We start from the raw sequence: 13,702 nt of genomic DNA, 5'->3' as shown, positions 1-13,702 counted from the left end.
AATACTTAATTAAATGACCAAGCTAATTTAATTTGTGCATTTAATGTAGCTAGATATTAGTTTTAATATAATCCACCCCTGCGAAACAGATTGGAGTCCGTGTTATGACTCTATCTGTATAACACAGTCAAAGGAAGTGAAATAGATACACGATTAGAGACGTTTTTCTTGTTTTAAATATTTATTTGCTGGAATGAGCGCAGTGTGTTTCTGGTGATGCAACTGGGGGTTCAACCTAGAAGAGGCACCCACGTAAGGTTTGCTTGTCACCGTTGCGCAGCATTGTTTTGGAGGGAAGAGGGAAGTGATCATAGATGGAACAGGCGGCGGGAACTGGAAATCAACTCTCACGATTGCACATGAATTAAGTCAGTTGATCAACTTGTAGTGTTTTTTTTGCAAATGCTATGTTAAAACATTTATTCGACACCACAACATCTAAGTGATGACGTGAAGAGGATTTTCATAAAGGTAACCTTTATCAGCCCTTGCAACGTTGGCTCTGTTAAATGAAATGCAAATTGGAGGATTTTTAGCTGCACTGTGGTCAGACCTGTATAGCAGCAATTAGTTCATGCAGTTACTTTGACGACAGTCGCTTATTAACACTGACCTAGACGTTGTCTTCACTTTAACAGCTGGAAGTATGGAGAGCTGCACTCACGTCTTCCAAATCTCAGGGATCAAAATTCGTGACAAGAAGAGAGTTTTGATTCACGGCATCCATCACTTGGGTGGAAAATATATTGGGGGCTCAGTAAGCAAGAGATAAATAATTTATACCAAAGCATGTCTGGCTGTCTTAAATTCATGCTGCATTATCTTCCAGATCTTCAGGAAGGCTTGCACCCATCTTGTAGTTCCTCAAGTTTTATCCAGTGAGAAGTTTTTGGCTTCTTGTGCTGCAGGTTGGTAATGGTGAATAATATGAAGATGGCAATAGGGTTCATTAATGCACAGCTTCTCACATGGGGATACCTGTACCTCTGAAGGTACTTGTAGACAATTGTAGGGATGGGCAAAGTTTTTGACCTGTGGGCCGATCCGGTTGCTGTAACACATTCGTAACAAAGGACTACACACCAACATGCTTGGTGTGATAATGGGCCTCAAAGCTGGTTGCCACCCTCATAAAGAAGAAAACACATTACCATGCAGACATGTCCGCAATGTAACGTGGTGAAGTTCGGTTCACATTTTGGACATAGGATATTATGGTCCGTAGCTACAGCGGTAGTTCCCCCTCACTCCGGACTGCTGTGTCATGGTGCTGTGAACTCGCAGAGAAGTGCGTACCACTCTTCCGTCTGTGAATGACGCTGAGGCATCAAAATATGGCAAGATGACTCAAATGTGCCATTGGGTCCTCAGAAGGACCCTAAACTGCCTTGCAAGAGGCCTGGCGTTAAAAAAACATGAAAGTTTGCCCTGAGTAGTGTCTGTATAAACATAAACTTAAAATTAGCGAATTTACAACAGCTTCAGATGTTCACTGAGCTGAAGTCCCGTCATTTCTGTCATGCATCTCCCTTAAAGCAGCTAATAACAATATTTTAATAATGCTTGTTGATGCAGAGTTGTTAGAGAAGTAAAACATGTCATGCTTGTATCACATTTGTTGCCACTGCACTTTATATACATGCTATATCCACTGACTTGACAAAATGTGTCAACAGACCTGAGTATTTACTTATCTATTAGAAGTGTGATAGTAGACATGTTTTTTTTTAACAGTATACATTGTTGCTGCTGCTTCTCTCTTCCCAGGAAAGTGGATTGTTACTGTAAACTATGTTCTGGACAGTGTTAAGAATGGTTCCTGGCTCCCAGAAGAACCCTATGAGGTGTCCATTTCTACAGGCACCTTGTCTTCCTTCTACCCTGTCAGACCGTGGAGGGAGAAGGTGATGAGTGGGGAAATAACAGGGGCCTTCCAGGGCTGGAGGGTTCTTCTCTTGATCCGAGATTCCACCCGCTCGGCCATGTTCAAACGGTTGGTTGACACACATTGATACTAGGCCGTGATATTTAAAAAACATTGAGATTGACTAATATAATACATTTTCGTTGTTTTCAGGCTCTTGAAAGCAGGCCGTGGCAATGTATACAGCTATCCTCCTCCCTCTCATGCTTCTATCACTCATGTAATGGCCAAGCCCATTACAAAAGACGCAAGATCCCACAATGCTCCTTGCCTTCCTGTAAGCCACATTGTGCGGCACCTCTTTGGGGTAAGTAGTTATAGGTTCCTAGTAGAGATGTATGGTGCTATTGGCCGCCGATAATTATCAGCCTGATTTCAGCCTAGAAACCTGATATTGGTATCGGGATTTTCCCTTTTGAGAACCGATGAAGAGCTTGTAGCTTTAACTTAGGTTTTGCAGAGATTGCAGCAAAATGCAAGTAACACTGTTGCGCAAAACGACCCCCTAAATAAATGGCCCAAAACAAAGAGACACACATCTTTTTGTAGTCTGCATGTCTGTATAGGGGGAGATGCATTATTTGGCAGGACATATTTTGGGTCTGCGGAGACCTGCATCCTCTTTTTATGCAATGCAGGAGGAACTTTTTTTGTCCCTTTTAGATCCTCTATACGGACACCTTAACACAGGTGTGTGTCTTACTATCTTGCTCAAATTTGTTTTGATTTAACCACTAAACCACTGTATTAAAATATATAAGAATGTTTAATCATATTAAACAGCTGTTTTTGTTTTCTTTGGCAGAAGAATTCTTTTAACATGCATTTCAACATAACAGACGATGATGATGATGATGAAGTAAATGAGGTCAGTGTTGTGGACATTGACTTCTCAGAACTAGAAGCAGAGCTCAGGGAGTTTGCCATCAAACAAGAGGTGTGCATCGCAAGTTTCATGTTAAATGGACTTTAGCAAATGCATTAGATGTATCTTACATGTCTAATTGGAGTCTTATTCTTCAGAGGCGGCCAAGACTGTTCTTCCTTGAATTTCTGGATTACCATGACCCGTATCGTCCTCAGTCACAGGTAGACATGTCTACCCGCTGTTCTTGGTACTCTATGATGGTGTACAGCTCTAAAATAAGCATGTGTTTCATCAAGATCAGGTCATTCAATTTCTTTCATGTCATATATTTCAATGAAAAGTGACATATAGAGAGAGGTCACTTCGTCTTCAGGTCACCGGTTAGTGTAACTGTCAGCTGATTGTTGCGTTTTGATTGGCATAGCTATTAGTATGACTGTCCTGTCTGTAGCTATCCTGAACAGATCGCCCCCAGATTTCTATTATAAGTGCTCATGTATTCTCATTCTCTACCCTGAGAGTCCATATGCTATTTAGCAAGAACTGACAATCATGGATGACCCCAAGGAACTTTAGGTGGCCGATCACTTCCAGCTTCCATTACCCTTCTGCCCTCATCTTCCCTTCCTGCTACTGCAGTTGTCTTTTTTTATATCTATACATACATATTCCTTGTATTTCATCGCTGTTCTTTCATTCTTTTAAGACTAGTGAAACAGACTTCAGCAGTGTTGGCAGTATGATAGAGTGTGGCCTCTTCATTGAAGCTTTGGACACGATTCGGAATGCAGTTTTCCCAGGGTTTCTGCCACCAGCGCCATACCTGGTCTCTCTGATCGAATACGCACAGCAGGTAGAACCAGCGTTGCCAGAAAGTGAACATTCCCAGCTGCTCTTGCTGTTGCATTAGCCTCAGGCTAGAAAACATACTGCCCAAGTTGTTCTATAACTCTGGAAGCCTCAGTGTTCTTATTGGGAATAAAATCACTGGACTAGTGTCTGTGTTTCTGTCACTCATCAAAAATATTGACACCGCTTTTTGCCTTGTGTTTCAGGGCAGAGCTACAACTGTCTTCTTGCGGAGTTTCCAGCAAGTAATGCACAGGTTGCTCGTTACCAACCCACCTTGGCTCTCCCCCACCATCATGAAAAAATATTTCAGTCAGGTGTTGCAGTGTCCTTGCTGCAAGACAGGGCAGTGGCCTTTCCTAGAGACAGCCATCAGGTAAACCCTTTAATTCCACTTATCCATCCAGTTTTATTGGTATCATAAACACCCTATAATAACACTGTTTTTGAAAAAAAAAACTGCCCCTGAGTACGGAAGAGTAAATGGTATTAGAAATGGAAGTGGTGTCAACCTATAGTGTTTTTTTTCCTGTTGTGTTTGTGCAGTTACTGCCTGTCCAGTGAAGCCACTTGTCACCAGCTTCCTGGGCCGAACCTGCCAACACTTTTGCACTTCCACAGTGACCTACTGGCATTTTTTCTCAAACTCTTCCAAGGGGAACTTCACTCCATAAACACTGGGTACCGACTTAACATGTGATTTTAAAAACAGATATGTAAAGGAGTTGTGTTTTGTGTCTTGTTCCAGTCTCTTCATAGATAGAAGTCATTATTTGTCTTTGGCCACATTTTGAAAAATATATACTGTACTGTGGAACCCGCTGTCGACAGCCAACCAATTAGTACCGGTCCACCATGTTCTTCTTATTACGAAAAGTGCCCACTTAAGTTTACATACACTGCTTTTGTTGACATTAAATTTGAGACTCCAAGCGGTTATTCCTATGAAAAAGCAATCCCTTTGTCGACTTGTTCCTCATTATCACTAAGCAGTGTGAAACAGCAACTACTGCCTAGTTACATGCCATTATAACTTGTAAGAGTATTCGCTCTATGTATAAAAGATGTCTCTTAATAAATATGCAGGAATGGGGAAAGACAGTGTCAACAAACTGCAGTAGGCTCAAACATCCTTTACCATCACCCATTCTCCCTATGTATCTGGTGAAAATTACAAGTAAATGTCTTAGTTTTAGCTTCAGGTGATTTGACACTGTAATACAGTCTTGTAATTGATGTGCTGATTAATGTCCGTATATATGTTACAATGTTTCGGTACTTCGGAAACAGTTTGCAATAACTGGACCATAAATGTGTGTTAAATTATTATAGGAACATTACTTCTGTTGGCATTATCACACGATCACACCTTTTGTTTGCCGTAATAAGACTGCCATTGCACTGATAGCTTGGCATCTCCATCCTGTCTCTGACAGTTAAAAATGTCACCTTTACTGTTGTCTGTTTATTTACAATTGTGGCTTTGAGTGCACTTGCTAGCCACTACACTAATATGCAATGCATTTTTACACTTCTGGGCTGCTTTATTCACGGTACAGACATTCAAAAACATTATTTATGTACTATGATTGTTTTATCATTTACTTTATGTCGTTCTGTCTTCAACTCTTCCTTAGTGATTTCCACCAGCTTTCAGGAGCAGCAGCCTCTCGGGTATCAACATCAGGTACATTGCTGTATGGAACCTTCTGGACTGTGTGGGAGCACTCCACGCTGTTGTCTTGTGCTGTGAAAAGGCTCATCCAGCTCATGATGCAGGCAGTCTTGGAGGTATTTTAGATTTTTGGTCAGAATGGTGGCCATCTAACATGAACACCTACTGTGTTTTATCTCTGTTTACAAAGCTAATAGTAATATGTGGTTCATATTCTCAAAAGGACCATGCTGAGAGGGAAGGGAAGCAGCACAAACAGCATCTGGCGAACATCCTCATTGACCTCCTGTCTGTTTTGGTGGAGTTTTGGTGTCAGCAGCACATCAAACTGAACCAGAACCTTGTGGGAAAGGGCCTGAAATACCTTGGAGAGCACTTTGCAGTCACTTGCCAAGGTAAGGAGGACAATAGACACAGTCTAGTATTGTATGTATTCATTACAATAGCACATGTTGTGTTTTGTCTTGTAGATCTGTCTTTAGTGGTCATAACAGAGTTGGTTGCCAAAGTTTCATCCACCAGACTGAGACTTGCATTGGTGGATGCGATTTTCAGGAACATCTGTTGCAAAAATGGAATTACGGTGGGGGATGAACCTCTCTCTCTGAAGAAAGTGGTAAGAACATTTGACTTGACCAGCATTGTAACAGTTACAACCATACTGTACTTACTGCACAGTACCATATAGCCTCATGTAGTGGCTGGGGTAATTATTTGCTCAGCTGTTGCTGGACAGAGAAAGTCTTTAAGGGACCTATAGTATGTCAGGTGAAACAAGGTAGGGTTTAAAAAAATAGTCAGGTTACCAGCTAATAACAATTTTGTCTATATCCATTAATCAACAAATAACTATAAAATACACTACAGTAACCAATGGTACTTAATTGTAAGGGGTTAAATTCAACACAGCAGCCTCTAACTTTGTTGTGTGGGCTTGTATGACTTTTGACAGATGCTGTCTTACTTGCCTGCGCTGGGACATTTAGCTCAAAGCCCCAGCTGGACGCGCACGGACACCAACTGTGGGTAAGCTACCTTCTGCATCGCTCTGTGTTTGATTGACAGCACATTTTCTAAAACACAAGAAGAACACTGGCCAGTGTGGGTTCTTTCTGTGTTTTCAGATTTCCTCCCACATCCCAAAACCATGCTTGTTAGATTAACCGGAGGCTCTAAATAACACAAAGGTGTGAATGTGAGTGTGAATGTTTTTTTATATGTGCCCTGCGACTGTCTGGCAACGAGTTCAGCATGTCCCCTACTCCTTGACAGAAGTCAGCTGGGATAGACCTGCAGCTCAACAGAGCTGGAGAGAAATTCATTTTAAGACCTCCCCTTGCTTGTATCCTCTTGTAATTTACGAAAATAGAACCTCTAACGTTAAACATACCGATAATCATTTTTAGGATTCTTGTCAACCTTAGATTTGTTCACATTTCTAAAAACAAATTCATAAAATAAATAATACACATTGAAATTATTAATTCCTAGCACAAACCATAGCTCAACATATAAGCTTTATTAAATGGCTTTGCTGTGTCGCATTTTATAATGAACTGCCACAGAACTGTAAAAATTATTTTGAAAAATGATGGCGTACTCTGACAGTAATTGGTGCATGTCACTTTTTAACACTCCTATTGTCATGCAAGTGTAAGAACAGTTAGACCATAGAGTTCTCAATTAGTTTGTGCCTTGACCTCCCTGGGGCACAGAAATGTCTTTCCCCCCCAAATACTATTGAGAAACCGACTTAGATTTATTAGGGATGTCTGATATTGTCCAACTATAAATTTACGTTGCCAACATGTGTGACATGACATATTAACATGACATATCTCCAATGGTGGAATAAACACATATGTGTGTTGGAAATGACTCAAACAGAAAAACACAGCTTTATGCAATTACATTTTTACATAGCACTTTTAGTGCAGGAGGAACTTTTGACAGTTGTTAAAAAAAACAAAACAAAAAAATGCCGAAATCAATCTCAGACAAAAGCAAAAAAAAGTCAAATGACACTACTAGTCAGTTTGTCACGCAATAATAAATTAGCAAACAAGTAAATGAGAAAAATCAAATTTTTGCAATGTAGCTCATGTGTTGATCAGCGCATTCAAAACAAGAAACTTTTCCATAACAGCCTACACAACAGCAAAACGTCATATCCGGAGGGAATATATGTAATAACACCTGCTTCCTTCTTTGTCCTATGAATGTGTGACTCCAAGCAGGAAAAATAACATGTAATATTTTTTGTAACACATGTACTGTTTTTTTTTCAGGGGCATAATTTTCCAACAAGTTTAGGTCAAATTTGAAATTGTACAACCTTCACTGGGATTCTCTCTATTCACTGAGAATGGAAAGGGTGAGGGTCTGATGTACAGTATCTATAATTATTCATTCATTCATTCATTTTCTACCGCTTCTTCCTCACGAGGGTCGCGGGGGTGCTGGAGCCTATCCCAGCTGTCTTCGGGCGAGAGGCGGGGTACACCCTGGACTGGTCGCCAGCCAATCACAGGGCTATCTATAATTATTCATTCATTCATTCATTTTCTACCGCTTCTTCCTCACGAGGGTCGCGGGGTGTGCTGGAGCCTATCCCAGCTGTCTTCGGGCGAGAGGCGGGGTACACCCTGGACTGGTCGCCAGCCAATCACAGGGCTATCTATAATTAGTGTCATGTAAATCAGAAAACAACCAAGAGTCCGTTCTGCCGCCACTTTCAAGTTTGTCCCTGCAGAAGCTTTGCCTTTCAAAAGGCTTATGGTAAAAGGAACAGAGCAGGGAGAAACGTGAGTGAGAAGGAACAAAAGAACACCTGGAGAGAGGTGTGTGTGTGCGCGCATGTGTGTGTGAGAGAAGGAGAGACAGAGAAGGGGGGTGAAGAGCAGAGATGCGTGGAGGGAGAGAGGCAAATGGAGGTCAGACGAAGCATGAGGAGTTGGCATGTGATGGGTCATGCCCAGGTCTGATCTTATCAGTGCATGTTGGCTGACAGGAGGGGTGCAAAGGGAGCCTAGAGACACACCCCCCCCACCACCACCACCGCTGCCACCACATCCCCATTCACCGACGAAGTCTCTGAGGGTCTTTGTGTATGACCGCCGACTCAGCTTTCACCCTCCTCTCCCACCTCTCTCAATCCTCCCTCGCATACTAAATCTTTTTTCACCATCTTGAATGTTGAATTACACACACACATACACACACCCATACTCATTCTTTTTGTCCACCATACCAGACAGCTGCTGTTCTGCCAGCAGGTAGTTGGCCTAAAGAAGGGCAGGAGTCATCAGGGAGCAGGTTCATGTAAAGGCTACTAGTTCATGCTCTGGCTACATTCTACCTCTCTCATTCCCATCACTTCTCACCTCTTCTTTCTTTTTCTCCTCCTCCTCCTCGTCTCCAAAGCTCATGGTTTGTTCGTTCACACATGAGGAGAGATGAACGAGCAAAAGGCAATGTGCGTGGAGGAGATAAAGCAGTGCCGAGGGCCACGCGCAATCATTTGACCCTGAATGAAAGAACAGAATTAAAATGACAAAGTGTGTGATGAATTGAGAACAGAAACCCAAAGGAAATCTTGTTTCCTCCATTTCATGGCTGAAGGTTGCTTTTATGTACTGTATTTATTTAAGGAGCTCTCATAATCAATTAAGACATCTTTTGTCTGAAAATCTGACACGACTCAATTTCTTCACTGTCTTGGTTAGAGACATTTACAAAGGGGCACCGCTATGACTCAGTCTAAGTATTTTAGGAAGTAAAATATAACCTTTATTTATTGTTATAGCGATTGTCACACAAAGCATTTAGCTGTAAATGTCAAATATAAATAGAGGACAAATGTTTTCAATTCCATCGTCTATATTTAGAATATAATGTGAAACTCCATAAATAGATGCTATGAAGAATTTCTGAAGGTATTTAACATGTAGAGCAGGGCTATGACCTTGTTCGTCACACAGTTAAAACACACAGAAAGTGAAATAAAGCACTTTGGTGCCAAATACACTGCTCTGTAGACTGGAGGTCGGGTCCGCAAATTGGGGTCCTTTTTTTTGGAAGTTAAAGGTGCTGTCAGCCTTGATTAGATACTGCACGGGATGTGAATATGCTGCCCTCTTAATGCACCGATAACGCAAGCCACAACCAACACGCATGTGTGTTTGTTATGTTTGTTCAGCCAAGTTCACGAACTAATGTCCGCTATTATAGAATGTATAGCCTATCACAGACCTATCTTAGAGTAGGCTGTCAAGGGTGCACACACATGGAACTCTGTAAGAACCTCTTCATCGACCAGTCTTCATGGACAAGGTGCACATGGGTGACTCGTCTTCACTTATGGACTCTCTTACCCTCTCAAACAAACATACAGCCTTGTCCTTACTGATAACAGACAATGTGACAGGATATGTTTCCTCCTCACTGCTGAGTCCTTGCCTAACTCCTGAAACAAGCCAATTATCAGCGAACAGGCCACCTCCCTATAATACTGTTGGCATCCTGCTTCAACGCCACACAAACACATACAGTACATACACACAGCTGTCAGATTCCATGCAGGCAGATCTCACATAACCGCATGGAAAACTAGTGACAGCCTGCAGCTATTAGCACGCCACTACTTTGAAGAGGCTTCACTTTCTTTGACTGGTTATTCATCATAATATGCTTGCTCGCATCGAATTCACTCTACCCATGTTTGAGGCGTTAAGTAGGAGGAAAAGTGCTCTTCAGAAAGTGTGCGTGCATGCGTGTGTGTGCCGAACAATAAGGGGGTGTGTAAGATAGTGTTAGATTTGATGTAATACAAAGCTATGAGCAATTCATTCGCTAATGGGGATTGATGGATGTTCCCCCAATGTCTCCACCCTGCCATAGCTTAATGGTGGTCATTGAAACTTTAGTCTTGTTAATGTGAATCATGGATAGTTTCTTTTTGAATTATTAATGTGGATCATGGGTGGTTTCCTTTTGAATTAGTACTGGGTGTATTCATGCCTGTTTCCATAAAAATCCATAGACTGTGTCCTTTGTGTCCTGTCCAGAACTCTGAGCCCAGTGGAGAATGAATCGGAGAAAGAATGCATCCCAAGAGGTCTGAACAGAGTTAATGCAGCAGGTAGAGCTCTCTCTCTGTATCTCTCGCTCTCTCTTTCTCACTCGCACACATACACACACAAACCACTGCTGCCAATGTAGCTGCACATTTGCAAGGAGCAGGCTTTTAATGGACTGATGCACTGCACTGGGTCATCAGTAAAGAGAGCCCTGATGGTGGTGTCATCACTTTACGTTTAATGAAGAGCACATAATGCATGGAGATGCTCTGCTTCATATTTGTCAGCTGCGAGGACAATTTTGAAGCCTACTAAGACCTGTTGGTTTGGAAGAAAATAAAGTAATATAAATATGCAGTATGTTACATACTTACTGTAAGTGCAGCTCATTTTACAGTGCACATTGTTGACTTATTGTTTCCAATGTTGTACTGATGCGTGTGTCAAATAACCAAACTGCAGCTAATTTTTGCAGAAGAGATCAAGCAGACTCCGAGCCATGGTTCCCTAACTATAGGGACATGTGCCAACAAGGCAGACACTGAGGATCTTTTACATGGGGTGCACTTGCAGTTGCCATACTGTACTGAACAGCCAGGACAGAAACACTTCACCACATTTGTTGCTGTACACAGTAATTTCCATTTTGGATTCTATGGTAATCATCACACTTTCCCTGTTAGCACAGAAAACACAAAAGACAAATCAAATAAATTAGGGCTGCAGCTATCAAAGTCAAGATAATTGTCAAATATTTGCTACTACATATTTTTATTTTCTATATTTTTTGGAAGTAGGCTTGAAGGCATTCTTTGTGGACCACTGATTTTTAGTTGAAAAATTAGATTAGAATTATATTAAAATTAGATTTCATGTTCAAATTTTAAAGGCACTGCTGTAATGTATCAGAAAAGAAAAGGCATGGACATCACCAAACAAAGCTGCATATTAACGTGAACTGTTTTCTCTCACATCTCCTTTAGTGGCGCATTAAATGCAGCAATTAGCAGAGCGCTGAAGATATAAAGCAGCTACATTGGTGGAACTTCCTGCAATTATAGCCGTGGTACTTAGTGTGAACTCTCGAAGGTGTCAGAGCTCATATCTCCCCCGCTCCACCTGATCAGAAAGGCCCCATGCTGGAGGGGAGGTGGGTGAAGAGGAGCAGTGGAGAGGGAATGGGAGCTAGGGAGCACAGAGGCTTTTGCCGTGTGTTGTTTTTCCGCTACGTGATCTCTATACCGATGCGGTCTGCATTAATTTTTGATGAACCATCGGCACAGCATCCTCCCCTCTCGCCCTCTCATCCCCTTCCTCCCCCCCTTTGCCTCCTTTCTTTCACAGCTACTTTCACCCACATGTATAAACTTGCTTGGCTTATACGCGGCATTCTGCTTCCGTGTCGCCTCCATGGAACCCTGTTGTCTTTGTCAAAGTAGCAGACAGACGAGGGTTCTGGGAATTTTATTTTTATTTTTTTGGTGTGGGGGTGCGGGGGAGGCACCTCTCTGTTTGAGTTACATATTTGCTTTTGGATGCTCAGCAGAGATTTCCAAGTGTAAAATGTGTTGCAGAATAGTTTGTGTTAAGCTTTGGGACGCACTGCAAACAAAGTCAAAATTCACACAATAGTTTATGATACGATTTGTACTTCATATAAAACGCTTCAGTTAGTTAGTTAACAATGTTTTAAAATTCAAGTGAATATACATAATATATTAATATAATAAGTGAACATTTTACTTTCTACCCGCGAACCTAGTGAGGAGAAGCAGAATAGAAAATGTATGGATTAAATTATGTAAAGATCCATATATGTCCCCACCTTGAGCAACCAACTTGTCAGCATTTCAAGGTAAAACTCCACCATGTAACACAAAAGCCATACTAAGCCACTTACAGATGTTACATTTACAGTTAAGCATGCTAAAATTATCCTTTAGAAATGTCTGTACAGTTAATGAAGGTTTATGGGAACAGATATTGACCAACGTCCAGAAACAGATTGTATTTGACTTGGTAGCTTTCACTTCATTTTTACAACATGAACTCATTTGGCGTTCATCGGTTCATACTGTATGTTCCATCACACGTAAACTGGCATGTCGTCATTGTTCATAGTGCCAGCCTTAGCTGCTGTCTTGAAATAGTATTAAATACATGAAAATGTCATAAATAGCTGGACCAGAATACTTTTCTAACACATTCTAGTCAAAAAGGGATTTTTTTAGAGGCTTCCAGCAGCTTTTAGGTTCAATAACTGGTGGGTCAGTCAACACTTAACAGAAGTGCAGCGTGCTGACTGAGGGATATAAAGAGCAATGCATACTTTTCCCATTCCTATTAAAGTGTGAAACTGAGAATTTATAGAAAGGACAGGCAGATTTATCCTTTCCGTGCTTGTAAATGCTGAGTGTGCAGTTACCCCAATAATAGAAGTGTTGTATCCAAATTGTCCAAATTGGAGCTATTAAAGTGATTTAACAGAGCGTGGATTGGCCCTGGCATTTGCGGGAATGTGTACAAATGCGGTGTAGTGGAATGGGTGTTTAATCACAGCGTTTTAGAGCTTGGTAATGGCACACAAGTCTGCATGGAACTCTGATGTAGCCCACAGTACTGAGACTACAGGTCTGGGCCAAGCTTCACCCCCTCTTTGTAGATGGGTCCAAGATTGGAAATATTTCTTGTAAATGGTCTATCACCAAAAAATTAAAAGACTAGTAAACTGTTACGACCTCAATTTTGAAAAAGACTCACAATACAACAAATGAAACATTTCTTACACTAGTTATGTAGTGCAGAATGTGGTAGGGCTTAAACATTTGCACTTGCATTGTCATTCATTTTGGATAAACTTGTTTTTAGTGCTTGAATAATAAATGCAATGCACAGGCAAGGTTCCACCCAGTGTTGAAGGTGTTGTGTTTGGTAATATAAATAAAATGTAAAATATAAGGGTGTTCCAATCAGAATTTTACGCTGCTGCTACCAATACGATAATCCATGAGTGAAATTGGTCAATACCAATACCGATCACATACATTGTTAGAGCTACGTTTACCAGGGCTTTGTAGCTGCTGCTTGATAGATGATCACGTCGCAAGCCTCAAACTCACCACACCCTGCCAAGTGCATGCCCCTAAATGCCACACCAGTCACATCTTTTCAAAGCGCCACCACGGTGAGACAGTTTTGAGGCACGTTTTGCAGAGTGCAGAGCTTATATCACTCTCACAAAGATGGGAGGTCCCATACATGGCAGGCATGCTTGTTGTGGATGCTGCAGTGGGGGCGGAGCTGATTGG

The 13,702-nt window shown here is 41.5% G+C and overlaps 1 protein-coding gene across 3 annotated transcripts in view; it reads left to right on the top strand.

Moving 5' to 3' along the window:
* The first annotated feature begins 88 nt into the window (after positions 1–88).
* Positions 89–13,702, top strand: part of slf1 (SMC5/6 complex localization factor 1) — a 28,153-nt gene continuing 14,539 nt past the window's right edge. Inside the window, exons 1-15 of one of the 3 annotated variants that reach the window (XM_058069716.2) lie at positions 89–252; positions 639–757; positions 830–908; positions 1,768–1,993; positions 2,078–2,231; positions 2,730–2,861; positions 2,948–3,013; positions 3,499–3,645; positions 3,848–4,017; positions 4,188–4,322; positions 5,279–5,432; positions 5,540–5,711; positions 5,787–5,932; positions 6,269–6,342; positions 10,383–10,456. In XM_058069716.2, coding sequence (XP_057925699.2) covers positions 647–757; positions 830–908; positions 1,768–1,993; positions 2,078–2,231; positions 2,730–2,861; positions 2,948–3,013; positions 3,499–3,645; positions 3,848–4,017; positions 4,188–4,322; positions 5,279–5,432; positions 5,540–5,711; positions 5,787–5,932; positions 6,269–6,342; positions 10,383–10,456 — 1,840 coding nt within the window. In that variant the 5' untranslated portion in view covers positions 89–252; positions 639–646. Of the gene's footprint in view, positions 472–638; positions 758–829; positions 909–1,767; positions 1,994–2,077; positions 2,232–2,729; positions 2,862–2,947; positions 3,014–3,498; positions 3,646–3,847; positions 4,018–4,187; positions 4,323–5,278; positions 5,433–5,539; positions 5,712–5,786; positions 5,933–6,268; positions 6,343–10,382; positions 10,457–13,702 lie in introns of all 3 variants that reach the window. The other 2 variants (XM_058069717.2, XM_058069715.2) reach the window with 2 other exon arrangements.

Source organism: Doryrhamphus excisus, linkage group LG3 (assembly GCF_037039965.1).
Source record: "Doryrhamphus excisus strain RoL-2023G ecotype Guam linkage group LG3, RoL_Dexc_Guam_v1.1, whole genome shotgun sequence".
Taxonomy (NCBI): domain Eukaryota; kingdom Metazoa; phylum Chordata; class Actinopteri; order Syngnathiformes; family Syngnathidae; genus Doryrhamphus; species Doryrhamphus excisus.
This window is presented reverse-complemented; position numbering and strand designations above follow the sequence as displayed.